Source organism: Oryctolagus cuniculus, chromosome 5, assembly GCF_051225735.1.
Source record: "Oryctolagus cuniculus isolate XC-2025 breed Fujian yellow rabbit chromosome 5, ASM5122573v1, whole genome shotgun sequence".
Taxonomy (NCBI): domain Eukaryota; kingdom Metazoa; phylum Chordata; class Mammalia; order Lagomorpha; family Leporidae; genus Oryctolagus; species Oryctolagus cuniculus.
The window spans coordinates 26,396,885-26,424,435 of record NC_142871.1 but is presented as its reverse complement, the minus strand read 5'-3'; the positions used below and the strand labels follow the sequence as shown (position 1 = coordinate 26,424,435).

General features: G+C 39.8%; 1 protein-coding gene across 1 annotated transcript in view; it reads left to right on the top strand.

Moving 5' to 3' along the window:
* VTA1 (vesicle trafficking 1) overlaps window positions 1–5,150 on the top strand; it is a 105,462-nt gene extending 100,312 nt beyond the window's left edge. The window contains exon 8 of the mRNA XM_002714850.6: window positions 4,069–5,150. Coding sequence (XP_002714896.3) covers window positions 4,069–4,214 — 146 coding nt within the window. The 3' untranslated portion in view covers window positions 4,215–5,150. The remainder of the gene's footprint in view (window positions 1–4,068) is intronic.
* The last annotated feature ends 22,401 nt before the right edge of the window (window positions 5,151–27,551 follow it).

The window sequence follows — 27,551 nt, the reverse complement described above, 5'->3', positions numbered from 1 at the left end:
AGATTTCTGTCTGTCTCTGTCTCTCCCTCTCTCTGTAACTGTGATTTTTCAAATAAGTAAATAAATCTAGACAAGTGCTAGAACAAAGTTTCCTAGAAATACTGCAGGGGCTGGTATTGTGGCATAGCAGGTTAAGCCACTGCCAATGATGCTGGCAATCCATATGGGTGCTGGTTCAAGTCCGATTGAGTTCCTGCCAATGGGCTGGTAAAGCAGTGGAAGATTGGTCCAATTCCTTGAGCCCTTGCAACCATTTGGGAGACCTGGGTGGGTGAAGCTCCTGATTCCTGGCTTCAGCCTGGTTCAGCCAAGGCCATTGCAGCCATTTGGGGAGTGAACCAGCAGATGGCACATCTCTCCTTCTCTCTGTAAGTCTTCCTTCATAAATAAATAAATCTTTATTTTTTAAATAAAGCCAATCTGAGAAGGCTACATAGAATAAGATTCCAACTCTTTGATGTTTTGAAAAGAGCAAACCAACAGAGACAATGAGTAGACCAGTGGTTTTCAGAAGGGGTTAGGAGTCAGAAAGGGATGAATAGATGGAACAGAGAGTTCTAAGGCAGTGGAACTATTTGCTCTCTGGCTTCACCCTCTCCTGCCCCTCTTTCTCTACCTTCCTCTTACCTCCTTCCTTCACTTCCTTTCCTCTCCCTCTCCCTCTCCCTCTCTCCCTCCCTCTTGGTGTTACTAGAAAGTAAATATCAACTTAGAATTCTGAACCCAATCATTTATTAAATCATTAATTGAAAGTGATTAATTACTAAAAATTTCTACAGGATGTTTATCCCTCAGTAAGAAAGCCACTTCTCACTTACTAAATATTGAAGTAAAAACTCTCTCAGAAAACACATTGGTGGATGGGACAGGAGTTTGGCTTAAGGGTTAAGATGCCGGTCATTCCATATTGGAGTGCCTGGCTGTGCAACACTCGGTCCTGCTCCTGACTGCAGCTTCCTGCTAGCATAATCCATGGGAGGCAACATTGGCGGCTCAGATGGTTTGGTTTCTGCCACCCACGTGGGAGACCTAGATTGAGTTCCTGGTTTCTAGCTTCAGCTGACCACCAAGCACTGTGGTAGGGAATTTAGGGAGAGAGCCTGCAACAGGAGTGCTGTCTGTGTGTCTGTCTCTCCCTGTCACCTTCCTTCCCACCTCCCTTCTGTCTCAAACAAAGTTTTCAAAAGTCATAATTCAGTTGTTTTATATATTGTATTTTCAAAATGAAAGAAAGCCTGATGTGTTATAAAATATAATAACTATTTGACAGGACTTTTTAATTCTCTATATATTCTTAATTGTTAAAAATAAATCTAGGCCGGCACCGCTACTCACTAGGCTAATCCTCCGCCTGCGGCGCCAGCACCCTGGGTTCTAGTCCCAGTCAGGGCACCGGATTCTGTCCTGGTTACTCCTCTTCCAGTCCAGCTCTCTGCTGTGGCCCGGGAGTGCAGTGGAGGATGACCCAGGTCCTTGGGCCCTGCACCCGCATGGGACACCAGGAGGAAGCACCTGGCTGCTGGCTTCGGGTCGGAGCAGTGCACTGGCTGCAACGCACCGGCCGCGCCGGCCACTTGGAGGGTGAACCAACAGAAAAAGGAAGACCTCTCTCTCTCTCTCTCTCTCTCTCACTTTCTAACTCTGCCTGTCAAAACTAAATAAATAAATAAAAATAAATGAATCTAATGTCTCTGTACATCTATTACATTTTACATTTATATCTATAAATTGGCTATTAAGTTATTTAATATAATTGTTCATTTCTATAAGCTCTGTATATTATACATCTAATTATATTTTTCTGTTGAAAAACTTTCATTGACCTTTTTTAGATATTGTAATATGTCATGAAAAATGCAATATTTTAAGATAGTTTTATCATTGGTGAGTAAGTTTATAAAGACTAAAATAATAACAGAGTTCTTGCCTTGATATACATTTTATCTTATAAATAAGTGATATGTATGTCAGTAAGACAGTGCTAAAGCTAATGTTGTAAAAATACAATTAGTCTGGGCCGGTGCCGCGGCTCAATAGGCTAATCCTCTGCCTGCAGCGCCAGCACCCTGGGTTCTAGTCCCAGTTGGGGTGCCAGATTCTGTCCCGCTCTCTGTGTGGCCCAGGAGTGCAGTGGAGGATGGCCCATGTCCTTGGGCCCTGCACCCCATGGGAGACCAGGAGAAGCACTTGGCTCCTGGCTTCAGATCAGCGTGGTGTGCCGGCCGCAGCGGCCATTGGGGGGTGAACCAATGGCAAAGGAAGACCTTTCTCTCTCTGCTTCTCTCTCTCTCACTGTCTACTCTGCCTGTCAAAAAAAAAATACAATTAGTCTGAGCATTAGGGCTTTTGTCTAGCAAATCCAGTAAATTCTGGACACCTTGTGTATTTAAAAGGTTGCTCTGAGATAGGAGGATAGAGTATTAAAGCGCAAGCAAGCAGTGTTAGGTAAACTTGATTTTCAAATATGTCTCTCTCCCCTACACAGTGTATATGTCTAAGTAAGCAGAGCCTCTTGATGTGTTCTCAAAACCCGTTAAAGATTCTGATGGGTATTTTACAAGAGAAAATATTGAGCAGAAGCATTTTTAAGTTTAATAAATAAGAAATCTCCACTAAAATAAAGTTGTAGAAACTGTTTTTGTCTCTTAACAATTGTTTGTGCTAGTTGTTGATTTGTATTGCTTTTTAAGCAAAATTCAAAGAAATTAAAATAATTTCTGTTAAAATTGTAACATAAAATCTGATTTACAATAGGGGCCAAATTATAGTCTTCTTAGTAATATTAATTCAACAAATATTTGAAGATTTACAGTGTCCTTCCTGAGTTATTGTTCCATAAATATACATATACTATACATATTATCTTATATATAATTTAATTATGTTTGATTCTATATACACTTATTTTAAAATATGAGACTGTTGTACAGTACAGGCAGACAGCATTTTCATGTTCAGTCAGTAAATTTATTTAGCACCTACAGGTAGTACCTGGCACTGAGCTATATTGCTGAGAATATAATGTTTCAGTGATCTTTGAAAATCCTACAGTGTAATGTGGGCTGGAATTTAGTATTAGCTCACCTGGATTTGATACCTACTTTGAAGTCTTCACCCTCGCTAATATCGGTTTACTACTTGTTTTTATATATGGCAAAATTAAAAGTAGCTGAGCAATTTCATTCTATTTGTGAGGGCAGCTTTATCAACAGAATTGAAACATGTCATCTGTTCATTATATTCTGTGCTTCCAGCCTTCTGGTCACTAGTCCCTGGAGTCCTTATAAACATTTCCAAAGAAAACAGTGATTATTTCAAAGGACAAGATGACAGGATACAATGTCAGTTTTCGATTTAATCTTTAAAAATGCATTTGCAAGTGCATTCATATCTGAGATTAAATGAAATGCTATTACATGTTTTTGTACCCAAATTATTTAGTTGGGTACATACTACTCATACATGTAACTGGAAAACTTTATAGTAGTGAATTTTAGACAATTTGTAATGATTTTTACAGGTTTATTTGTATATTTTAATAATAAAGAATGTTGGTAAGCCTTCAAAATTTCTTACATAGGTGGCACAAAACAAATATTTTTAAGCTCATAAAAGTTAAGTAACGTAATTTTTTACAAAAAGTTTGTTACTCATCTTTTTATCATGAAGGCTATATTTATATTCCAGCTCAAATGAGGGTTGAATGGTTTAGTCTGTGTGTTTTGTTCCATCAAGAGACAGGCTCTGTGACTCTGACATAAACATCAAGCCACTATTCTTGTTTCCATGCATGTAATTTTCTATTCCAATTAATTTTCTGAAATATGAAAAGTGGTTTATTGCTTCTTGAAGGACAATCTTACTCATATGAATTACTATGTCTTCATATATTATAGCTTATATTAGTAATAAAACATTGAAGAAAATATCAAAATGTGTATGGAATTGAAAAAACTCTGTTTTTACTAACTTTAAATATTTTCTTTAATCTTGACTATTAGGATTTACCTAACACAACAGAGTATTTAGTATATGTTTATAAATATGTTAATTCTCCTCTTTTTCCAGGCGATATCCGCCTCACCCCTGAGGACTTTGCGAGAGCTCAGAAGTACTGCAAATATGCCGGCAGTGCTTTGCAATATGAAGATGTAAGCACTGCCGTTCAGAATCTACAGAAAGCCCTCAAGTTACTGACGACCGGCAGAGAATGAAGCCTTTGTACAACAGATCCATGTATTTTGGGCATAAGGAACTAACTCCATTACTCTGTCTTCAGCCTATCAGGAGTACAGTTTTAAGAAAGACTTCAGTTGAATTGAATATGACAATGAAATCTGTGTGTATCAGATTCCTTTTGAAGCATTCAGCAGCAGCCTCAACCAGTTTTTATTGTCCATTTAGTGACTCCAATAATTTATGGGTACATAGGGCTGATGTTGGCAAGACCCTAAAAATACCCTTTGAACCCTTCTTTAGCAGATGAAAACACAGGAAGTATCTATTGGAAATAAGCTTTATTCATTTACATACATGAAGAGAATTTTTTAAAAGCCATACTGTTTGGACAAATGGATCATATTACTTTTCTGTAAAATTCTAAATTTAATAAAAGATTCCAAAATAGTCTAGATTAGAGATTACCCTTTTGTTTTCCTTAAGACTTATAAAGCAAATACAAATGTCCTAAAGTATTAGATTAACCTGAAAAAATTATGTTCAAAACTCAATTTTTATTCATTTAAGTTTAAAGTTGACAGAAGGAAAAGTCATTCAGTAAAGAGGTAGAATTGCTTTCAGACTTAATAATGTTAATAATATTGGTTTCCCAAATGCTTTTCCTTATCCATTGAAGCTTAAGGTGAACTGGTATTTGCTGCATCAGCAGTCGTACTGCATGTCATAGAGAATGAAAAACAGAGATCTGTAGAGATGCCTGAAGACTTGGTGCTTTTAAGTTAAGATTCTTCTCAGCTGCTGTGGAGTAGGGTCCATAGAGTGCACAGCTGTGAATGATTCAGAGGATTTATAAGACTTAAGATACTCCATTGTTAAGTTTATAAATTTTGTGGGAAATTATGGACTTACTGTGTCACCTGAATTTGCTGTGTAAAAAAACAATAAATACAAGGATTATTTTTAGTTCAAAATTATTGTAAAGCCAGATGTCTGTTTTGATTTGCATGGCAAAATTGTCAATATTTTAAGTCATTGTCTTTAGTTACAGAAATATGGATACTTCTAGAGTAAGAAGCATTTTTTGAAACAAGGTAAATATGATAGATTTATCATAAATGTATCTGGTTCCTGTCATTCATGCCACTAACATTGAAATTCTTTAACAAAGGAAGTCAACAATTGGCTGGCCCTCTGTTGTGTAAAGTCTTTTTAAACAAAACCATATCCATTAATTTCTATTTTATATGCAGTTACTTTCCACAACTGCAGAGTTGTACATCTTGCAAGTCTAAAATAATGTCTGGCCCTTGAAGAAAAAGTTTACTGACATTTATTCTAACATGCTGTTTGAAAGAAAATGAATCACTAACTCATAATCACTTCTGCCTGTTTTTCTCTGCATCATTGTGATGTTGTTGTACAGGGTTTGGGAGAAGAAATCTGTACACCAAACGAACTGTTCTAATTATTGCACAAAACATGCCTTCTATGTGAACATTCATAAGGCTCATCATTTGCATCTAGTGCTGTAGTATAGTTTCTTAGAACATTATTTTCACAATAAGGTTGACTAGGATTCTCTTTAGTGTCACAAGAGGTAAGTACAGTTCAGCACACATTTTAATTCAAACTTTAACAAGTCTGGACACTGAAAAGTAAAGCTACCACCTCCTTCATACCTTTCCTGTTGGCTTCTAATTGAGAGAGCCTGTTGATGGAAGGAGACATGCAGAAGCCATGGAATCCGTGATTAGTGGGCTACATGTTGTAAGGGAATCCTCTGGGGAGATAATACCACTAACCCTCTCAGCATTTGTCATGAGAATTAAATGAGATACAATTCATGAAGTGCTTAGTACATGATATTATTTCATAAATGTTTATTGTTAACTTTAATGCTATGATGTTAATTGTTAATAATAATTTATTTCCCAAATATCAGGAAATCTCTATGTGGCCGAATGCTTCAGAATGCTTTCTTGCATGAAAAGACTGAACTGTATAATGATTTTTAACTCTTGTGTGTATTTCTTTATATACTGGTGATAAAATTAGGAAGAATTTTCTATGTAACACTAAGATAAGCAGTTTTCATTGATGCCTTCAACAGGTCCTTATTGAGTTGCTACTATGTGCCTGAATTGTTCTTTGCAAGAAGAAACAGAAAACAAGGAAGGAGGCTTGGATCATTACCTCATCCAGTTTACATTCTAATGAGGAAAGAAATAGACAAACTTAATAAAATGTATGTCACATATGGTACAGGACCAGTGGTTCTCAAAGAGTGGTTGTTAGGAATGCAAACCTTAGGTCCTACTCAAGTCTTAGCAAATCATATCAAGGAATGAGGCTGAGAATTCCTAGTTTTAAGGGATGCTTTGTAGTTCCTAAGAATTTGCATATTTAGCCCTACCTAAATCAGAAAGGTTTGAGTATAGAAAGATTTTCCTGAAGCAGTGGTTCTCAAAAGATGTCCCTGGGCCATCTGGATAGTCATCACCTGGAAACTTGCTAGAAATTTCTGGGGATCACACACCGGGGAAATTCTGCATTAGATGGTGATAAATGCTGTGGAGAAAACGAGTGCAAGGTAGGTGAGGATTTGTTGTGAGTAGACATACTAGTTTTTAAATAGGGTAGTCAGGATAGATCTGCCTGAGGTAGCAGTTGAGCAGCAGTGAAAGCGGGAGATACATGGAGAAAGAGCATTCCCAGCAGGATACCCCGGCTTTTGTAATTGAGTAAGATGAGGAGCTGTGAAAGGTTGTGAGCAGAAGAGCAGCCAGGTAACGGCTGACCTTCTAAAAGGACTGTGTGCGCGTCTGTGTTGAGAATACACCAAAGGGAGGGGTAAGGTGAAAGGTGAGAAGCCAGTTAAAAGATCAAGATCGTTGGGATAAACTTAGACCTCTGGTCACCATGGAGGTATAAAGATGTGATTGGTGTCTGATCGCAGTCCCCCCCCCCCTTGTTTTTTTTAAGTAAATCCGTAGGATTTCTGTGAACTGATGTGAAGTAGGAATATAAGAGGAATGAGGCTTGACTCCTGGTTTTTAGCTTGTAAGCCTGGAAGCTGATATTCAGATTAAAGTATAGTGTACCCAGGTTCTGGTGATCATCCTAAGTAAAACTGATGAGTGTTTGGGGGGAGGGTTGGAATAAGATAAAGTCCCACCTACAGTGATTGCCTCAGAACTTACCGAATCCCTGCTCAACTGGAGCTAGAAGCTCTAGGAACAGTTTCCATGGTTAGCATAACCAAGGAAATGTACTGCCTTGTATGTTATACCAAAAGACTCTAGTTACAAATCTTAAAAATTAAAATCCTGGGGTGTTCATAGAATTTACTTATATACAAACTTGTAGAAATCAGGATTTTGTGTCAATATTAAACCATTGCGTACTGTTACTCTATAGCAGCATTGTTAGAAATACCTTCATCTGTAAAAGAATAGTAACTGAAGCTGAGGGATTTTTGTGATCATGACTAGTATTTGAGTGCTTACTTTATACCTGACACTATTCTAAGTAGTTCGTGTATATTAATTTGTTTAATCTTGCCAGTGGTTCTAAGAGGTAGGCCTTATTATCTCTGTCATACAAATGAGGAAAGGGAGCTGCAAAGAGAAAAATGTACCTAAGAGAGCCCAACATTTCTAATATGAGACTCCCTATTTCAGATCATAGGAAGTATCACCCATGTAAGTAAATCATGTTCCATTATTATGAGTACAATGAGGTGTTGAAGTGAATTCCACATTATCAGATTCATTGAACAGTTCCTGTTACTAGCAGGAGGTGCAGCAACTGGGTTTTCCTGTTATCTTGGCAATATGTTCCAAATGACCATGGGTGAGACGGTGAGCACAGGGCATGAGCATATTGACTTCATCGTAATCATCAGTTATTTCCTCAATTAATCTTTGACCTGAAAGTCTGAGGCCAAGAGTCCCTGGCTCTTGAGATACCAAGTGTGGGGGACAGAGATAGCAATATTCCATGAATATAGCTTCATGAATAGGCCTCATAAAATGTCAACAGGCATTCGTTTGTGAGAAAATAATTATTGAGCATCTACCACCAAAGTTTAACACAATAATGCCTTTTTTAAAGATTGATTTTGCTGAGCAAAGTTAGAGAAGAGCTCACAAGAGAGGTTTGTCAGGCAGAGAAACAAGAAATTGGCAGAGAAAAACATGAGCAACACCATAGAGGAAGAAAATGCTGGAAATTAAGGGCACTCAAGTAATTGATTACTGCTTATACAGATGGTCTGTGGGAACAAGGAGTTGTAAATATGAGATCCCACAGGTGAGGGAGGTGTTGGGGACTGAATTGCACATTTCAGAATTCATGTATGGAAGTCCTAACCTCTGTTGTGACATATTTGGAGATTGACCTTCAGGGAGGCCCTTAAGGTTAAATGAAGTCATAAAGGTAGGCCCTTATTCTGTAGGACTGATATCCTTATAAGAACAGCAAGACACCTAGAGCTTGCTCTCTGTCATATATACAGGCCAAATGGGACACAGAGGGGCTCAAATACCCTCTTAACTGTATTGGTTTTCTGCTTTATCACTAATTCATGGAACTGTTCTGTCTCTATCCCTTAGCTATGTTACTTGTGTTGTGGTATGGGTGTGTTCAAGAGCCCCTTGAGAAAGAAGAAGGGATTTGGATTTGTCTATTGTACAGTGATTAGATACCTGTATATAGCACTTCCTGTAAAAAAAAAAAAGTTAATACCCCTGTAATATTAATACTTTGACAAAATTACTATTTATTGCTCCATTTGATGTATGCTTGACTTTATTTGCATATATTTCCTTCATTAAATGCTAAGATTCTTGATTTTTAAGGACCATTTATACATCTGTGAATCCCAGGTAATTCTCCTGAAACCTGGCATGTACTAAGTATCCCTAACTAGTGAGATTAATAGATGATTAGGTGCAAAATTATATTGAAACCAAATAAAAATCAGTTACATTAAGAAACGTGTGTTCTCGAGAATCGTGTGAGATAATTGCATCAAAAGTTCTAAAATTTGTCAGTCTGTTATCCAAAAAACCTTCATTCCACAATATCAGAATATTGGAGTATTAGAGAGTCCATGTCATCCAGAAAGTCTCAGTTTGTGATTCAAATGCATATTATTTTGCCTTTTAAAATAAATCATGAAGCACAGCAATAAGTCAGCTGTGATCAAAACACTAATATCCTAGTCATGACATACACGTTCTCTGTTGGCAGCTTACATGTTCTTGATCTATCTTCTCTAGCAGAGATTAATATAATCAAGCCCAATATTTACCAAAATTGTGTGGAATGAAAACTTTATGTATAAAACTATAAAAAACTATATAGATATAAAGTAAGGAAATTGTACCTGAAATATATTTTTTCACATGAATGAACAAATGAAGATTGTGATTATAGAGATTGAGATTTGACTACTTTGAGGAAATACATTGAGATTTGAACACTGGGGAAAGTCAGAGGTCCTGATTTTTTCTGCCTACGGAACCAAAACTGAAGAAAAGGTGTGAAGATTGTGCAACTGTGGGCACAGGGCGATGTAATGCAGTGTTCTGTTCTTAGTCTGAAAGCTGGGGGTCTTTTCCACTCATTGCCGCAATCTGGTCTGTCAGCGAAAGAAGCCTTGCCCTCCCAATCCTCTGGGCCATAGTTTTCCCACATTAACATGAGCATGCACTGATGGACTTCTAAGGTTTCTTGATGAGCTAAAAATTTTCAAGATTCGGAGTGATACTAAGGATTTGGGCAGAGAAGTTTTCAGATTAACCTGTGATCCTTGAATCATTCCTCATCTTAACCAGGCACATTATTTCATATTTCAGATGTTCAATCCGGACATCCGTCTTATTCAGCCCTCGACATCTCCTGTTAACATGCTATGCATACAATAAATAAGCCCTCTGAGCAAAGTTGAAATCAAAGTCCAGGACAGCAAAACCATTGCAGTTTCTTCACACTGGGATAACTGAGGCACAGTTCATTGGATGGTAGCATTGGAATTGCACCTTATAAACTGAACAGGACTCCAATAGAGAATGTGAGATGGGTAATTAAGATGAAAGAGAAGCGTAAGAGGGAATTTATACTGGTGGGAAAGCATACAACTTTTATCAGTTGCAGCAAAATCGCCATCTTAGTCCTGAGGAGAGCCGACCCAATAAAAGTAGTATAGTCACATGTCTCCACTTAGATAGGCAATACTCTGAATATGCTATTTTATTCATATAGCTGACAATTACAATAGTAATTGTCTTTTGCATATTTTAACGATAGAAATGTGTTGCTCATGGGTCTCGAGGGTGGGAAGTCCAAGGTCATCAGATTTAGTGCCTGGTGAGGACCTAGTCTCTGCCTCAGATGGTGCCTTTTGCTCATGCTCACAGGTGGAAAAGGGTAGACAAGCTCCTTAATAAAGACTTTAATTCTCATCATGACACCTGCACTCTCGCAATTTAATCACCTCCAAGCTCTTAATATTGTTGCATTGGGGGTTAGATTTCAACTGAGGAGTTTTGGGGGGACACAAACATTCAGACCATAGCATACCTGTAGCACAGTTTTCATAGTTAGATGTGAGTTCTTTGAGGATCATGCAGCATCTTATTCATTTTCATAGCTGTATTGTCCACTATATATCTTAACAAATATGAATATTAATCATTTGCAAATCGATGAATGAACTAAATGTATTTCTTATCAGGCATCCAGAAAGACAAAACACAGGACAACAAGTTGGGACAAATAAATTCAGGTCTAAATCCCTTCCCATATTTTTATTCTTTCTGAAACTAAACATGTAGATCTGAAGCTGAACCTGCCTGCATAAACTCCAGTCCTCTTAGTGGTCTTCATATGCTCTGCTCCATGACACTAAAGTCAAAGGCACAGGTGAGTTCACCATAGGGAAGGGACGGTTGTGGAGCAGACAGGGCTACCCTGGACTGGGAGGAGAGTGAGGGAGGAGGGGAAGGGAAGCAGGTTAGGAGGTGGAATATTCTACCCAGAGTCCTAAAGGATCAAAGCGAGGGTGCATCTCAAGCTCAACTTCCAGGGAAGGTTGCTTAAAGTCTTGCTGAAAGAATCGCTGCGATTTCCTTTTGCCCTTACCTTCTGTTCAGTAAATGTTTAGGAATGTCATCACAATGCTGTAGCATTTGTAAGGAAGTTGTTGGAAGGTTCACACACGGATCCCTAAAGAAAGTTTCCAAGGATGTTATCAGATAATCCGTCTTTCACTTATTGACTGAGACTGGAGATAGCTTATCACTCCAAGAGTCTTTTGAGCAGAAGGAGCAGTAGCTGACTAGGGGTGTGTTTGATACAGTCACAATGTGCCTTCTCAGGAAAGTCTTGGCGTTTGGGCACTTGGATTCTCACACGTCTTGAGGAAGCTAAATAATCCTGGAAACTTGAATTCAGTCCTAATGAAGTGTTAACAGCTTTGGTAATGTTGATGAAGGTGACCTAAACTCTTTGATTCACAAACTCTTGCTGATGGCAGAGACCTGAGAGATGAGCTGGTCCAACCCTTCCATTTTAAAAAGGTTGGAAACAAGACCCGGGAGAGATGGCAGTTTCTCCCTCATGCAGGATCGCACAGCTGCTTCGTGGAGGAGAAGAAACGCCAAGAAGGAAACCGCCTCAGACCAAGGAACTTTTCAATCTGCTTCTGAAGACTACTACAAAAAAGATGCTCGGCTCACCAAGTCTGGCTCTGAACTCTGCCATTTTTGCCAAAATGTGTGTGTAATTCCAGGTGGAGATCACTGACTAGTGAATCACTTCAAATAGTCCCCCTTTATTACCTGGAAATGCCCCCAAAGCTCCACACTCAAAGAAAAATATTTATCACTTCTGCTCAGTCTCCATCCCCATCGGCATGCTAACACTCAGGAAAAGCTATCTAGCTCCCAAGGGAATGTATGCTAAAATGCCAAACTAATCAGAGAGAAAACATGGGTTCGGACTATCACCACATCCTTAGAAATATCCAAGAAGGATTTGTGGAGAAAGCGGAGTTCGAGGATAAATTTCTCCAGGATTATGGAAACTGTCTGTCTTCACATTTGCTGTCCAAGACAATTTGCACATTATTAGGATTTAGAATTTTAGGGTTCAAAGCAGGTGAGGAGTCACCTAGTTAAAGCAGAAAAGACTTTATTTGCAGTGGGAGGGGCAGACTGAAAGGAAGTAAAGAACGGGGCTTGAACCCCCCTGGACCAAGGGTAAGGGTTTGAAGCCAGAGCAGCAGGCAGAACCCCTACTTAAGCTGCTTACTGGTACCACATGGACCTCGATAAGGTGGGTGAGCAGAAAAGTTCCCTGGGAAAGTTTACAGAGCATGGTCTTAGCAGCTGCAGGTGCGCGGCTTTCCTGAGCAATACACATTTTGCAAGCCCTTAGATTGTCTACTGCGCCCAGTTTCATAGGGCCTGGAGTTTTGGGCCCTGTGACCTAATTAGTTCTTACACACATCTCATATAAAAGGATCCATGCTCTTAGAATTCCCAGGCCAACATCAGTGATTCATTTCTTTCTTTTTTTTTTTTTAAGATGTATTTATTTATTTGAAAGAGTTACAGAGAAGAAGAGACAGAGAGAGAGAGACAGAGAGACAGATAGACACAGAGAGAGATCTTCCATCTGCTAGTTCACTCCTCAATGGCTGCAAGGATGTGGCCTGGGCCAAGCTGAAGCCAGGAGCCAGCAGCTTCATCCAGGTCCCATGGGGGTGCAGGGGTCCGAGGACTTCCACCCATCCTCCACTGCTTTCTTGGCACATTAGCAGGGAGCTGGATCAAAAGTGGAGGGAGCATCCAGGACTGGAACAGGTGCCCATATGGGATGCGGGTGCTGCAGGCAGAGGCTTTGCCCACTACACCACAGCACCAGCCCCAGTGATTCATTTCTTGGTATCGCCTCAGAGCAGAGGTCCTTAACGTGGAAAACGGTCACTGATGTTAGATAAGGAAAAAATACACTGACTTTTTAAAATCTCTAGCTGAAATTTAGCATGTCTATAACTGTTTTAAAAGATTTTATTTATTTGAGAGGTACAGTTACAGACAGAGAGAGGCACAGAGAAAGATCTTACATCCACGGGTTCACTACCCAAATGGCAACGCTGATCTGAAGTCAGGAGCCAGGAGCTTCTTCTGCGTCTCCCCTGAGGGGGCAGGGGCCCAAGCACTTGGGCTGTCTTCCACTGATTTCCCAGGTGCATTAGCAGGGAGTTGGATTGGAAGAGGAGCAGTCAGGACTTGAACTGGTGCCCATATGGTATGCCAGCACTGTAGGTGGAGACTTAGCCTACTATGCCACAGCACCAGCCCTGTATTTCTATAACTACTATTTTTTTAAAAGATTTATTTATTTATATGAAAGTCAGATTTACACAGAGAGAGAAGGAGAGGCAGAGAGGTCTTCCATCCGCTGGTTCACTTCCCAATTGGTGGTAATGTCTGGGGCTGTGCCAATCCAAAGTCAGGAGCCAGGAGCTTCCTCTGGGTTTCCCACGTGGGTGCAGGGGTCCAAAGACTTGGGCCATCTTCTGCTGCTTTCCCAGACCATAGCAGAGAGCTGGACCGGAAGTGGAGCAGCCGGGACTTGAATCTGCAACCATATGGGATGCCAGTACCGCAGGCGGTGGCTCCATCTGCTACGCCACAGTTCCAGCCACTTCTATAACTATTAATAAGAGAAACAACCGACTCTTTGTATGACTGTCATAGTAGAAAGTGCAGGTGTGAGTTGAGAAGTCACTTATGCTCATCATAATTTCATATTTTTGGCTATTGCCAAACCTGTTTTAGGACTTATTACTTAATGTGTTAATAAACTCAACAGATTTAGTGTTTTAATACATCTTTATTACTGATTTCCACATAATTATTTTTTCTACTACCCTATGAGGTAGAATAATAGCTCCCACAGATACACACACCCTAATCCCCAGGACCTGTGAATAAGACAGCTTACGAGTGGTAAAGGGACTTCACCTCATGAGTGTGATGAAGGCTAAAGCATCTGCGGTGGGGAGCGTGTCCAGAATGGTCCAGGGGGCTCAGCGTGATGCCAGGCGTTCTGAAAAGCAGAGGACCTTTCCCACGGGGTCAGAGAGGTGGCTGTGTGGAGGACTTGCTCTGCCTTGGCAGGGTTTGAAGACGGAAGAAGGGGACAGCGAGCCAGGAAATGTGGGTGGCCTTTAGAAGCTAAAAAAGGCCAGGAAACAGAATCTCAGATCTTTTGTGAAGCAGTGCAGACCTGGTGACACCTTGGCTTTTACCCCAATTTGATCTTTACCAGACTCTGACCCCCAAAACCATCAGATAGTAAATCTGTGCTTTTGAATTCACTAACTCGCAGGTGATGTGTTACAACAACAATAGAAAACTAGCATACTATTCATTTTATCTCATGCGCTTAAACATGTTACTCTGGGAAACTAAACACAGTCCAAAACTGCCTAGTAGCGTCTGCAGCTCCAGTTAAATGGAAAACTTTATGTAGTTTGACAGTGACACCAGTCAGTGTCTAAAGGGACCCAAACAGAAAAGCTATAATTTTTTTCACAATTATCCATTGTTAATACTATACCTTTAGGGATCATTTCTGTAGTTTGCCACAATTATCCACTGTTCCAGTAAGAATTTTTATAGCACAATCACAAGTATAGTTCTCACTCACTCAGGCTTGGCTTTTCCCTCAACCTCATTCTCAGTGACTCTTATTTTTTCTGGCTTCCATCGTCTCCAAATTTGGATTGCATTCCTACCTCTAATTCATTCGTACAGGAATGAGAGCCAAGGGAAGAGTGATTTTAATTGATGTTATTACTTTATGAGCTTCCAAATCAGCCAGGCAGCTACTAAAATATCATGCTAGGGAATTGTTGAAGAAAAATGAATACCTAATAAAAATGACCTATTCCAAAGGGGCTGTATTTTCCATTCCCAATGGTTACAGGGTCTCTGGTGATCTCTTGATTGGAATTCTTGAGATCAATTCCTAATCCTGCTATAGTATGTCAATGCCAAAGTAATTTTTAAAATAATTTCCATTTTCCTATCTGTTAAGTGTAAATAACATTTTTGATATATCTGGCCCATTAAATTTGGTAGTAATATTTAAGGGTCTATAAAATTCTGGCCAGCTGCCTTACATTATTTAAAAGTACATTCTTATCTGTTATTTTTGGAGTTTGTCAGAAAAAAAAAAGCTTTTTATATCCAAGAAAGATGTTTCCTTCTATCTGAACAACAGCCCTGAAGTAAACAAACTTGCATCTGTCTTTGTCAACAGTAGCCTAGTTAGGCTGCTGCTGGGTACACCCAGCAGCATAAGTCCACACCCTCTGGTAACAAGTCATTTTGCTAAGTGTTCATCGGGATCTTAAGAAAACAAAAATAGAACAAAACCGCTAATACAAATATTATAAAATTGTAAACTGTGGATCCCTCACTTTTGAAAATGCACACAGAAGAATACAATCACTGCTGGTTGGGGTAATGAAAGACAGACAGGATAGGGATGCCTGCCTCAGCCCTGGTCAAGGATACACAGTGCATAATAAAGAATGACCTCTGGGGCCAGCGCCGTGGCTCAATAGGCTAATCCTCCGCCTTGCAGCCCCGGCACACCTGGTTCTAGTCCCGGTCGGGGCGCCAGATTCTGTCCTGGTTGCCCCTCTTCCAGGCCAGCTCTCTGCTGTGGCCAGGGAGTGCAGTGGAGGATGGCCCAAGTGCTTGGGCCCTGCACGCCATGGGAGACCAGGAGAAGCACCTGGCTCCTGGCTTTGGATCAGCGTGATGCGCCAGCCACGGCGGCCGTTGGAGGGTGAACCAACGGCAAAGGAAGACCTTTCTCTCTGTCTCTCTCTCTCACTGTCCACTCTGCCTGTCAAAAAAAAAAAAAAAAAAAAAAAAAACCTCTGGACCTCTGACAAAATAGAATGCCAAAACTGGAATATTGCCAGATTTCCACTGTGCAAGGTCTAATTCCATTGGTAAATCTATGTTCCTTACTTCATTTAACCTCAGTATGCTTTCAGAAATTAAAAACCAGTATTTCTCACTAGCTGGGATGCAGAGTCATCCTATTTACCTCAGGTACACAGAATTGCAGTAAGTGTCACCTCTTGTAAAAGTAATTGAGAGATTTTCAGCATGGCCTACAGAGAGTTTTCTAAAATGCAAAAAAAGTTAAGTTGAAAAATCTGTAAAAATTTAAGTTGTGCTCAACAGAGTTTTTTTTTAAAACTATTTGTCTTAAACTAGTGGTGGTTTTTCTTCTTTTTTTTTTTTTTAAGGTTTATTTATTTGAAAGGCAGAATTACAGAGAGGCAGAGAGAGAGAGAGACACCTTCCATCCGCTGGTTCACTCCCCAGATGGCCGCAATGGCTGGAGCTGCGCCAGTCTGAACCCAGGAGCCAAGAGCTTCTTTCCAGGTCTTCCACATGGATGCAGGGGCCCATCTTCTACTGCTTTCTCAGGCCATAGCAGAGAGCTGGATCAGAAGTGGAGTAGTCAGGACTCGAACCGGCACCTATATGGGATGCTGGCACTGCAGGCAAAAGGCGGCTTTTACCCAGTACGCACAGTGTTGGCCCTGGTTTTTCTTTTTAAGATGATAGTTATTTATTTGAAAGGCAGAATTACAAAGAAACAGAAGGAGAGAGATCTTCTTTTCACTGGTTCACTCTCCCAAATGGCCACAATGGCCAGGGCTGGGCCAAGCCAAAGCTGGAAGCCGGGAGCTTCTTCTGGGTCTCCTACATGGGTGCCAGGAGCCCAAACACTTGCACATTAACAAGGAGCTGGATGGGAATTGGAGCAGTCGGGACTCTGCACCCATATGGGATGTCAGCACTGCTGATGGTGGCTTAGCGCACTGTGCCACAGCACTGGCCCCTTCATAGAGTTTTCAATTACTCTTCCGCATAGCAATTGCATACTCCCATACCTGAGAAACAGCTCATACCTCTAATAGCAAGCTTCTAATGAGATCAGCACTTTATTTATATTTTTATATCACTGAACACATCCTAAGCAACTTTGTAGTGGTAAATGGTAACAAAATGCAGAAAATATGTAATGGTGATAAAAAAAGTTTGCACTTAGAAAAACCGAATTAAAAAATTAATGTCATAGGGAATATCATACAATTTCATGCTATTAAAGAAAACCTGTTGAGGTTCATAGTAGCTAAATGGGTTGTGCTTCTATAACATACGTACTCCAAGATGCATGATAGCGTAAGCACAAATTGTGTCTTTGCTCCTATGAAAGTCCAAGGTGGGTATACCCGATCAGACTGTGCTCTACTGCTGGTGGTGATGGATGGAGCCAGGCTCCTTCCTCTTGTGTCTCCAACACCTTTCTAGCATCCGCACCCAGCTGGAGGAATGGGAAGGAGAACTTGGAGGTTATACACCAGAAGCTGTACTCCCCACTTCCACTCAAATGTCATGGCCACACCTAAATGCAGAGGAGGATAGGAAATAAAGCATAACTGAGTATCCACAAATAAGAGGAGTCAGAGGGCTGGTGCTGTGACATAGCTGATAAAGCCGCCGCCTGCAGTGCTGGCATCCTATGAGTACCGGTTCAGGTCCCAGCTGCTCCACTTCCAACCCAGCTCTCTGCTATGGCCTGGGAAAGCAGTAGAAGAAGGCCAAAGTCCTTGGGCCCTTGCCCCCGCATGGGAGATCTGGAAGAAGCTCCTGGATCCTGGCTCCTGGCTTTGGATTGGCGCAGCTCCAGCCGTGGCAGTCATCTGGCGAGTAACCTGCAGAGGGAAGACGTCTCACCCTGTCTCTGCCTCTGCCTCTCTGTAATGCTGCCTTTCAAATAAATAAATCAATCTTAAAAAAAAAAAAAAGAGGAGTCAGATTTATGTGAGCAAGCCTTGTGAGAATTTATGTATATGAAGGTTAATTCTAGTACTGAAATAATTTTAGGTTAATTTCCATGGATGTGAAATACATAATTTCTTATCTTAGAAAAATTACACATTCTCAGTGGGAAAAAAATCTAAACTTTGTAACAAGGAGAAAAATGAAAAGATCAACCGAAACACAGAGATAATCCCTGGAAAATTTTAATGATCATGCTCCCTTTCACCATGTGGATATATTAATCTCTAGAAGATATTATATCATGTAATAATGCTACTTATGTAGCTCTATTCTCTGATTGTTTTTATTTAGAAATATCTATTATGCATTGTTTTATATCAATTTTATAAAATAGTGTCATCACAGCATTCAGTGTTTTAAGAATGCCATCATTTTATTAATCTATTACTTTTCTGCTACTACTAATAATTATCTAATAAACATACAGTGGATATAATTGTAGACTTTGGTCTTTGTGTAGTTTTCTTGGCACAGATTTATATAAATGAGATTGCTGAATTGAAGATTACATATATTTTATATTTTAAATATGTTGTCTAGCTACTTTCCAGAAAAAATACACCAAGTCACAGTCCCATCAATGGCATGTGACAAACCCCATTTTCCAATGCCTTGTGTACTGTAGCCTTTGGTATTATTCCTATTTTTACCCTTGTGATATGACAGATGAATTATATTTCATTTTTTAGTTGGCATTTCTTTTATTGTTTGTGAAACTTTTCAGTTGTTTTGGAGGCATTTTTCTTTCCTGTCTCATAAATTCTCTATAGTGTTCATTGCTGGTTATTCTACATAGATTTAGTTTTATTGCATTCATTTGCACATGTACTTTGCATAAAGATATCATTTTTACACATGTTGTAAATGCATTTCCAGTTTAGATGTCATCCATATCTATGCCTTTATATACACAAAATTTAATTTTAATTAAATATTTTATTTCTAGGAGACTCAAATTTGACTTTTGAATGTATTTTATTCTTCCTTTGTTTTGTGACATACTTAGAAACACCCCCCCCTTTTTTTTTATTTGACAGATTTAGACAGTGAGAGAGAGAGACAGAGAGAAAGGCCTTCCTTCCATTGGTTCACTCCCCAAATGGCCGCCATGGCCGGCGCTGCGAGGTGCTTCCTCCTGGTCTCCCATGCGGGTGCAGGGCCCAAGCACTTGGGCCATCCTCCACTGCCTTCCCGGGCCACAGCAGAGAGCTGGACTGGAAGAGGAGCAACCAGGACTAGAACCCAGCGCCCATATGGGATGCCGGCACCACAGGTGGAGGATTAACCAAGTGACATGACTCTGGCCCCCTTGGAAACTCTTTTACAACTGGGATTTATAAGAAATTCATTGCAACAGATTTTTAAAAATTTCTTTTCAGCATTTTAACTTAATATTTGAATATTCATAATCAAATTCAATATTCGATGTTTGAATCTCAACAAAGCAAGAAATCCCAAGGTTCAGCCTTCATATGGCTTCAAGAAAGAACTTGGGGTCAGTGTTGTGTGTTGTGGCACAGCAGTTAAGCCACCACTGTGACACCAGAATCCCATTTGGAGAGCTGTTGGAATCTAGGTTGCTCTGCTTCCAATCCAGCTCCTTGCTAATGCCCCTGGGAAAGAAGATAATGACCCAAGTACTTGGACCCCTGTCACCCACATGGGAGACCCAACTGGAGTTCCAGGCTCGCCATCTAGGGAGTGAACCAGAAGATGGAAGATCTGTATCTCTCTGTAACTGTTTTTCAAATAAACAAGTAAATCTTAAAAAAGAAAAGAAAAAAAAAATGAACCTGAATGAATAGGCTTACTACAGCTACTATCAAGGCTAATAAATTTACCTTTAGAAAACAGTAGCAGACTAGAGAATTTTCACTCAATTTCCTATTCTTTATATTAGGTCAAATATCCAAGTTATCCAATTATTTTCTTTGAATTGAGCAAGTGTTTAGTTGTTTAGTCATAAATTAAAATGCAGTTTTTGTATTATGCTAGTACCATTTTGGGGTTTTTTGTTTGTTTTTATTTTTTAAAGACTTATTTATTTATTTGGAAAGCCAGAATTACAGAGAGGGAGAAACAGACTTTTCATCCTATGATTCACTCCCCAGATGGTTGCAATGGCCAGCAGGAGCCAGGAGCTTCTTATGGTCTCCTACAAGGGTTGCAGGGCCCAAACACTTGGGCCTTTCTCTGCTGTTTTCCCAGTCCATTAGTAGGGAGCTGGATCATAAGTGAAGCAGCTGGAATAAGAACTGGTGCCCATATGGGATGCCAGCTTTACCCGCTATGCCCAATGCTGCCTTCCCTCCACCCCTACTTTTTTTTAAATATGAATGTTTATAATGAATTAAGGGCAGACATTTGGCTTAGTAGTTAAGACATCTGTTAAGTCACCTGAATCCCATATAGAGGTACCTGAGTTGCAGGCCCATTCCAGTACCTGATGCCAGCATCCTGCTAATACAGCAAGTGGCAGCTCAAGTAATTAAGTCCCAACCACCCATGTGTGAGACCTGAATAGATTCGTCAACACAGGCCAATGTAGGTATTAGGGAGTGAGCCAGCAGATGGGAGCTCCGCCTGTGTGTTTTTATCTGGCTGTCTTCGTCTCAATTATAAAAACAAAATAAAATAAGATAAACAAAAATTGAAAAAAGGATCATGTTCTTTAAAAACAATTAATCTAGAGCCCATACTTAATTATGTGCATAGAAATGGGAATGTTTGGATCTATGCAAAATGAAGTATGCATGCTTTTTAACTTCTGTCTTAATTCTCAAGAGAATTTCTCCTTTTAATTATGATACAGATAGAATAAAATTTAAGAAATAAAATGTTTTTTAAAAACATATAAAGGAAACCATCATCTGATACAATAGAACCCATTATGACATAGTTTTGTTAATTTTAATAGACTGTTTTATAATTTAGTTGCTAATATAATTCAAAGAATTGTAGGGATTCTTGCCAATGGAATATAGTAAATAAAAGCGAGGTGTTAACCTTGCCATGAAATATGGGATGAGTCAGAAGATCCACTCTTCATAAGCAAGGCTCTGCTGATATTCAGCCACATTATAGGAGCTTCCCAGGTCTCTGTTTTCGTTGAGGCCACATAATCCAGTTAGATCTCTTGATCCACTTAGATCACTATGACTTACTTGTGAAATAAATCTTCCCCTCTTTCACTTTTCAGAGTCCAGTACAAGGTATCCTGGATCAAAGAAATACAGGAAAAAATATTGGTTTTCTTAGTATCTACTGCATATTAAACATGTACCATGTGATAGGCCCTCTGCAAAATATACAGTATTTTTTTCTTTCTCTCTCTGTCATTATCTTATAATGACACTTAAAAGTATGTGCTATATACTATTTTCATCAGAGAGTACTACAACCAAAGAGGTTTAGTAAATCCATAATGCCAACAAAGATGTAAGGTATAAACCATATCTCTTTGGACAGCATTGTGGCATAGCAGGTTAAGCCACTGCTTTGAAAGCTCACATTTTATATTGGAGTGCCTGGTTGGAGTCCTGGCTTTTCTGCTTCTGAAGCGAGTTCCTGCTGATGTAGCCTAGGAGGCAGCAGATGACAGCCTATGTACTTAGATTCCTGCACCCACGTGGGAGACCCCAGTGGGGTTTCAGGCTTCTGGCTTTGGACTGGCCCAGTTCTAGCTGATACAGGTATTGCGGAAGGAAGGCTCTCTCTCTCTCTCTCTCTCTCTCTCTCTCTCTCTTCCTCTTTCTTGCTCTCTCTCTCTCACTTCTTGCTCTCTCTCTCTCTCACTTCCACTGCCTGCTTTTCAAATAGAAGAAAATAAACATTGCAAAATAAGTAAATCTTTTCAAGAGATGAAGTAAATCACAACCCTGTGACTTCAGAGTGTTGATGCAACATCATACACCTCTGGTTGTCAGAGATGCCATCGATGTTTCCTGGGCAACGAGGATGTCACAAGGTCACGTTTCAGGGGCAACTCTGACTCATCTAAGATCTAAGATTGGAATTCCTTTGAAAAGTTGCCGTAACCTAACTATTTTGTTGTTTCCGGTGAGTAAAAAGTTTTTTCTCACTCTTTACTTATATCCAAGTAACCTTGACATTTCATTATAAAAATTAAGATTATTGAAATCATATTTGTCTAGAAAAAATAGCCTATCACTAACGTAAATTCTCATTGATTTCTTTCAAGATACTAAACAATGTCATCCTTAGAGGAGCCTCAGGACTCTACATTATAGATCAGAAGTTATCTATTATCCATAGGACAGTCTGGTCCATCACTTGGTTTTGCCAGTAAATTGTTACTGGAACATAGCCATACTCACCCATTTATATATTGTCTGTTTGCATTATGTTGTTTTATGCTGCAACCTAAGTGGTTATGCAGTTGTGACAGAGATCACAAAGCCTAAAATATTTCCCTTCTGGCCTTTTACAGAAAAGGTTTTCTGAACTGTGTCACAAAACTGAATACCAAGGGTTTTAGCCTAAAGGGTTCAATGCCAGGTAATACCGGGATGACGTCTTCAGAATATATCTTTGTACCTGCATTCTAGTTTGATGGACTTGCCAAGAGTTATCTACAAAATGTACCATCCTAGCAGAATCAATGACTTGTCTGAAGAGTGACTCATATAGATGAACATCAAAAAGTACCTGTCATGTGTGTGTAGAACTTAAGGTTTTGATGTTGAGCCATTCTATCAGGGAGTAATTAGTCCTTGGTCTTACACTTAAGGACATCTTGGCTTGGGGGAGGACAAAGGCATCATTATCCAAAAAGAGACTTTCTTTGGTTGCATTAACAAGTTGGCATATATCCAATTTATCTAAAAACCAAATCTTCTAAGTATATGAGATAAGAGCAGGACTGGCTTTGACCTTATTTTCTACCACTGATCATTAAATTCTTATATGCCAAGATACCATCTCTTTAATTTCCTACTATAGCATTTTGATATTCTTGTGAAATGCACTGTGGTGTAGTAGATAAAGTCACTGCCTGCAGTGCTGACATCCCATATGGGTGCCAGTTTGAGACCTGGCTGCTTTACTTCCTATCCAACTCTATGCTTATGTCCTGAGAAAGCATTGGAAGACGGCCCAAGTGCTTGGGCCCGTGCACCTACGTGGGAGACCTTGAAGAAGCTCCTGGCTCCTGGCTTCAAACTGGCTCAGCTCCAGCCATTGTGGTCATTTGGGGAGTGAACCAGCAAATGGAAGATGTCTCTCTGCCTCTGCCTCTGCCTCTCTGTAACTCTGCCTTTCAAATAAATAAATAAATCTTTTTTAAAGAAGAAATATAGTTGTTAAATTTTTTTTCTTTAAATATAAGCACAACCAGTGTGTACATGCTTATGTTCATAAACTAAATCTCTAATTATATATTTTGGAGACAAAATACATATTAATAATGAGCCTCCGTGGAGAAAAATAAATAGATAATAAAAGATAGGCGCTAACATCCAATCACCAGAATAAAGTCAGGATCTGTAACTTATCAGTCATGTTGCTATAGCAAGGCATTTTCCCTTATCCATAAAATGGGTGAAACAATAATGTCTACCATATAGTTTGAATAAAAACAGAAGATTTTTGAGGTGTTTATATGATGCCTAATGTAAAGTAAAATGAGGGTGGGAGTATTTTGGTCTGTACTTGATGACTCATGCAGGTGGACCTATGGACATTTCCATCTGTGGACACTAAAGTTGATCCATGAAGGGTTCAAAGCGTCTTAACCCATGAGTGCTGCCTCTCTAGAATCCACTTCTCAGTGAGAAGCAAAGGCACACCAATGACCACTAGTGGAAGAGCTCTTCCTATCGTGGGCTTCTCCGTATTCAAGGTATGGCATCGACAGATTCTGAACTGTAGTTCCTACATAAGAAGGAGTAAAAGCATGAAATTTTGTCTAAATAAAGTGATAAATACTTTGTAAAAGAACCTTTTTTGAAAATAGAGTGGAGGAATGCTTGCTACAGAATGAATGATAACTGCCAAGTGAGTGGAAATCCCTCCCCCATCAGGTCTAACATGATTCATGAAAATGTTGTATCTCTCTTTCTTGTAATTGTTATTTTTAAATTCCTTAAAATCTCAGTGACAAGGTGCACTGTGTTCGAAGGCTTTCTGCCATGCCACTACCTAAAGTTAAGAAGCACAAGGAGAACAAGGGTGGAGTCTGTATATATGTTGAGGGAGTTATCTCCAAGGAATACATTAATGTAGGTAGGGAAAGGAGCTGTCATTCTGAAGTTGAAGTAAAGTTAGGGAGTCACTGCTGAAATAATCCTTTGGGAATACCATTAGATATCTGTTGTAAGATTTTATTTAGGGGGAACAAAGACAGTGCAACCGTAGGAAAAAGCCATGTAATAAACGAAATGAGGTTTTTGTTGTCAAGGCACTCTAAACATAGGTCTGTCACTTGCTATTTGAAGGAAAGTTTTTTTAACTTCTCTGAGTCTCAATTTTTTTATCTGCAAGTAAGAATAATAGTGGAAGAATTGTTCAAGGGCTCAGAAATAATTTGTATAAAATAGCTAACTTGGTTCCTCCATAGAGTGCTGCTCAGAGAAATATATTGCTTCGCTCATTCATTCATTCATTCATACCCACTTCTCCTTTTGTAGTGTGTCAATGTGAGGTGGCAATGAGACAAGGTGACATATAAAAATAGTCTGAATATTATTTTTGAGACATGTTTTATTGATAGCTACATGCAAAGATTTCTGCAAATACAAGGATAGATCACAGTGTGCACTGGCAATTCAATTGCTCTTTGAACAACTTGTTTATCTACTAAACAATGATACTACAATTTCATTAGGGTGAACACATGTAATGTTTTATCTAAAACTAGTTCTTGAGCTTACACTGGGGGTAATAAATGGTCATCATACTAGCAGTAGAATGCAAATGACTTCCAATAAAATGCAAATTTAAACTATAACAAGGAACTTATATCTTTTTCTTTTTTGACAGGCAGAGAGAAAGGTCTTCCTTTTTTCATTGTTTCACCCCGCAATGGCCGCTGTGGCCAGCACACCACGCGGATCTGAAGGCAGGAGCCAGGTACTTCTCCTGGTCTCCCATGCGGATGTAGGGCCCAAGCACTTGGGCCATCCTCCACTGCACTCCGGGGCCATAGCAGAAGCTGGACTGGAAAAGGAGCAACCAGGACAGAACCAGCGCCCCAACCGGGGCTAGAACCTGGTGTGCCGGTGCTGCAGGTGGAGGATTAGCCTAGTGAGCCGCGGCGCCGGCCTAGGAACTTATTTCTAAAGGGGATAAAACAATACACAATGAATAACCCCAGTGTATTTTTTTTTTATTTGACAGGTAGAGATATAGACAGTGAGAGAGAGAGCAGAGAGAAAGGTCTTCCTTCGCTGGTTCATTCCCCAAATGGCAACTACGGCCGGCGCTGTGTTGATCCGAATCCAGGAGCCAGGTGCTTCTTCCTGGTCTCCCATGTGAGTGCAGGAGCCCAAGCACTTGGGCCATCCTCCACTGCCCTCCCGGGCCACAGCAGAGAGCTGGACTGGAAGAGGAGCGACCAGGACTAAAACCCGGCGCCCATATGGGATGCCGGCACCACAGGTGGAGGATTAACCAAGTGAGCCACGGCACCGGCCCCATTGTGTATTTCTTGAAAATACAATGACTCCAGTAATATAAATTCTCAGAGCTTATGAAGAAAATTGTAATATAAATGGAATACTTACTGTGGCAGGAAGCACACAAATAGAATTCAGCAGTATCAACTCTAACCTTGCACTGGAGGAAGGGACTTTGGGCCTTGTTTTTGAAGGAGATGTCAGAATTGCCTGGGAGCTCTGTTTACTTTTGCACTGCTCTTATTTGGGGTGGCTTTGGTGGTGGAGAAGGAGATTATAGAGAATGTTTAACCACAACCTCTAGCCACCACTTCCAGCAGGTGACCCTTTAGCACCACCTCTGAAATCTGAGTTTTAGAATTGGTTTTATTCTTATGTTTGGACTAGAGATGATGTTTGTTGTTGAATATATGTTGAAAACCCTGTAGGAGCTGTACCAAATGCCAAGCAATGACACACTCTCTTTTCCCCAGGGGCAAAGGGAGTAGTCTATGGGATAGACATGCATGCATCTGGAGTTATTTTCTTCCAAGGTGCTATAAATGGGTGGGAATCAGATTTCCATCCAGTACAGGCAGGATAGTCTCCATAGAATTGGGCTTGTTGAAGCAAATTCTGAAAGAATTTTTCTCCACTGTGCAGTTTCTGTTTGAGTTTTATTTTCAAAACTAATCTTCCCTATAAATATTGACTTTGCCATTAAGTTGAAAAACTGATGCAGAATACAAAATATCTGCATATTACTCTCCAGAGAACCCAGAAAATCACTAGTGTCTTAGTAGTACACTGGGGAAGAAGGGAAGGAAATTGGGGTGACCGATTAGCTAATTTAGTCCATCAGTGGCCAATGAAAGCTGAACTTTGTTTTATAAAGTGATGGAAATATTGAACCCCTGGGCCTCCAGGACACTGTTCATTGCCAGTTCTCCCACTACCTCTGGCATGCTTCCTCCCAGCCTCTCTTTCTGGCGCCTCGTCTTCTACACACCAGCTGAGCATCACCTCCTGTGGCACTTGATGCTTCCTCCTTCTCTGCTCTGAGTTTTATATGGCTTCATAACTCCACACTTTCAATACTCACAGAGTCTCTACGGAAAATTGCGAAGGCTTCTAACACTTCTAACACTCGTGTGTCAAAAATGAATTCATTTATATGTGAACTTCACCCTCAAGGAAGTGGATGAACATGCTACTTTTCCTCTGGTAGCTTCCTCTCCAAACCCTAACCCAGGAAAATCATGAGAAATATATTAGGCAAAATACCTGACCAGTACTCCTGAAAACTGCCCAGGTCACTGCAAACAAAGAAAATCTGGGGAAATGTAGCCAAGAGAGCCTCAAGAGACCTGATGACATAATGTAGTACATTATCCTGGGTGGGATCCTGGAACAACAAAAAAGAAGTGAGATAAACAGCAAGAAAATATGAGTAAAGCTTGAATTTATTTAATGCTAATCCATCAGTATTGTTTTGCATGCTATGACAAATGTATTTCACTAACAAAAAGTTAATAATGGGGAAATTGAGAGTAGGGCATGTGTAAACTTTCTGTACAATTGTTTCTATACTATTCTAAAATAAAAATTTTATTTTAAAAACAACAAAATCATCATGTTGTCTCCCAAACATGTCTCTACTCCTTATTTCCTATTTTTGTCAATGCAATAACTGTGGGCTAACCAGGACTTTTGCACTGGTCATCCACATTTATTATAAAAACTGAGCTAAGCAAATAGTGTTTTATGGTGTTTTATTAATTTTGAAGTTTATATATATACATAT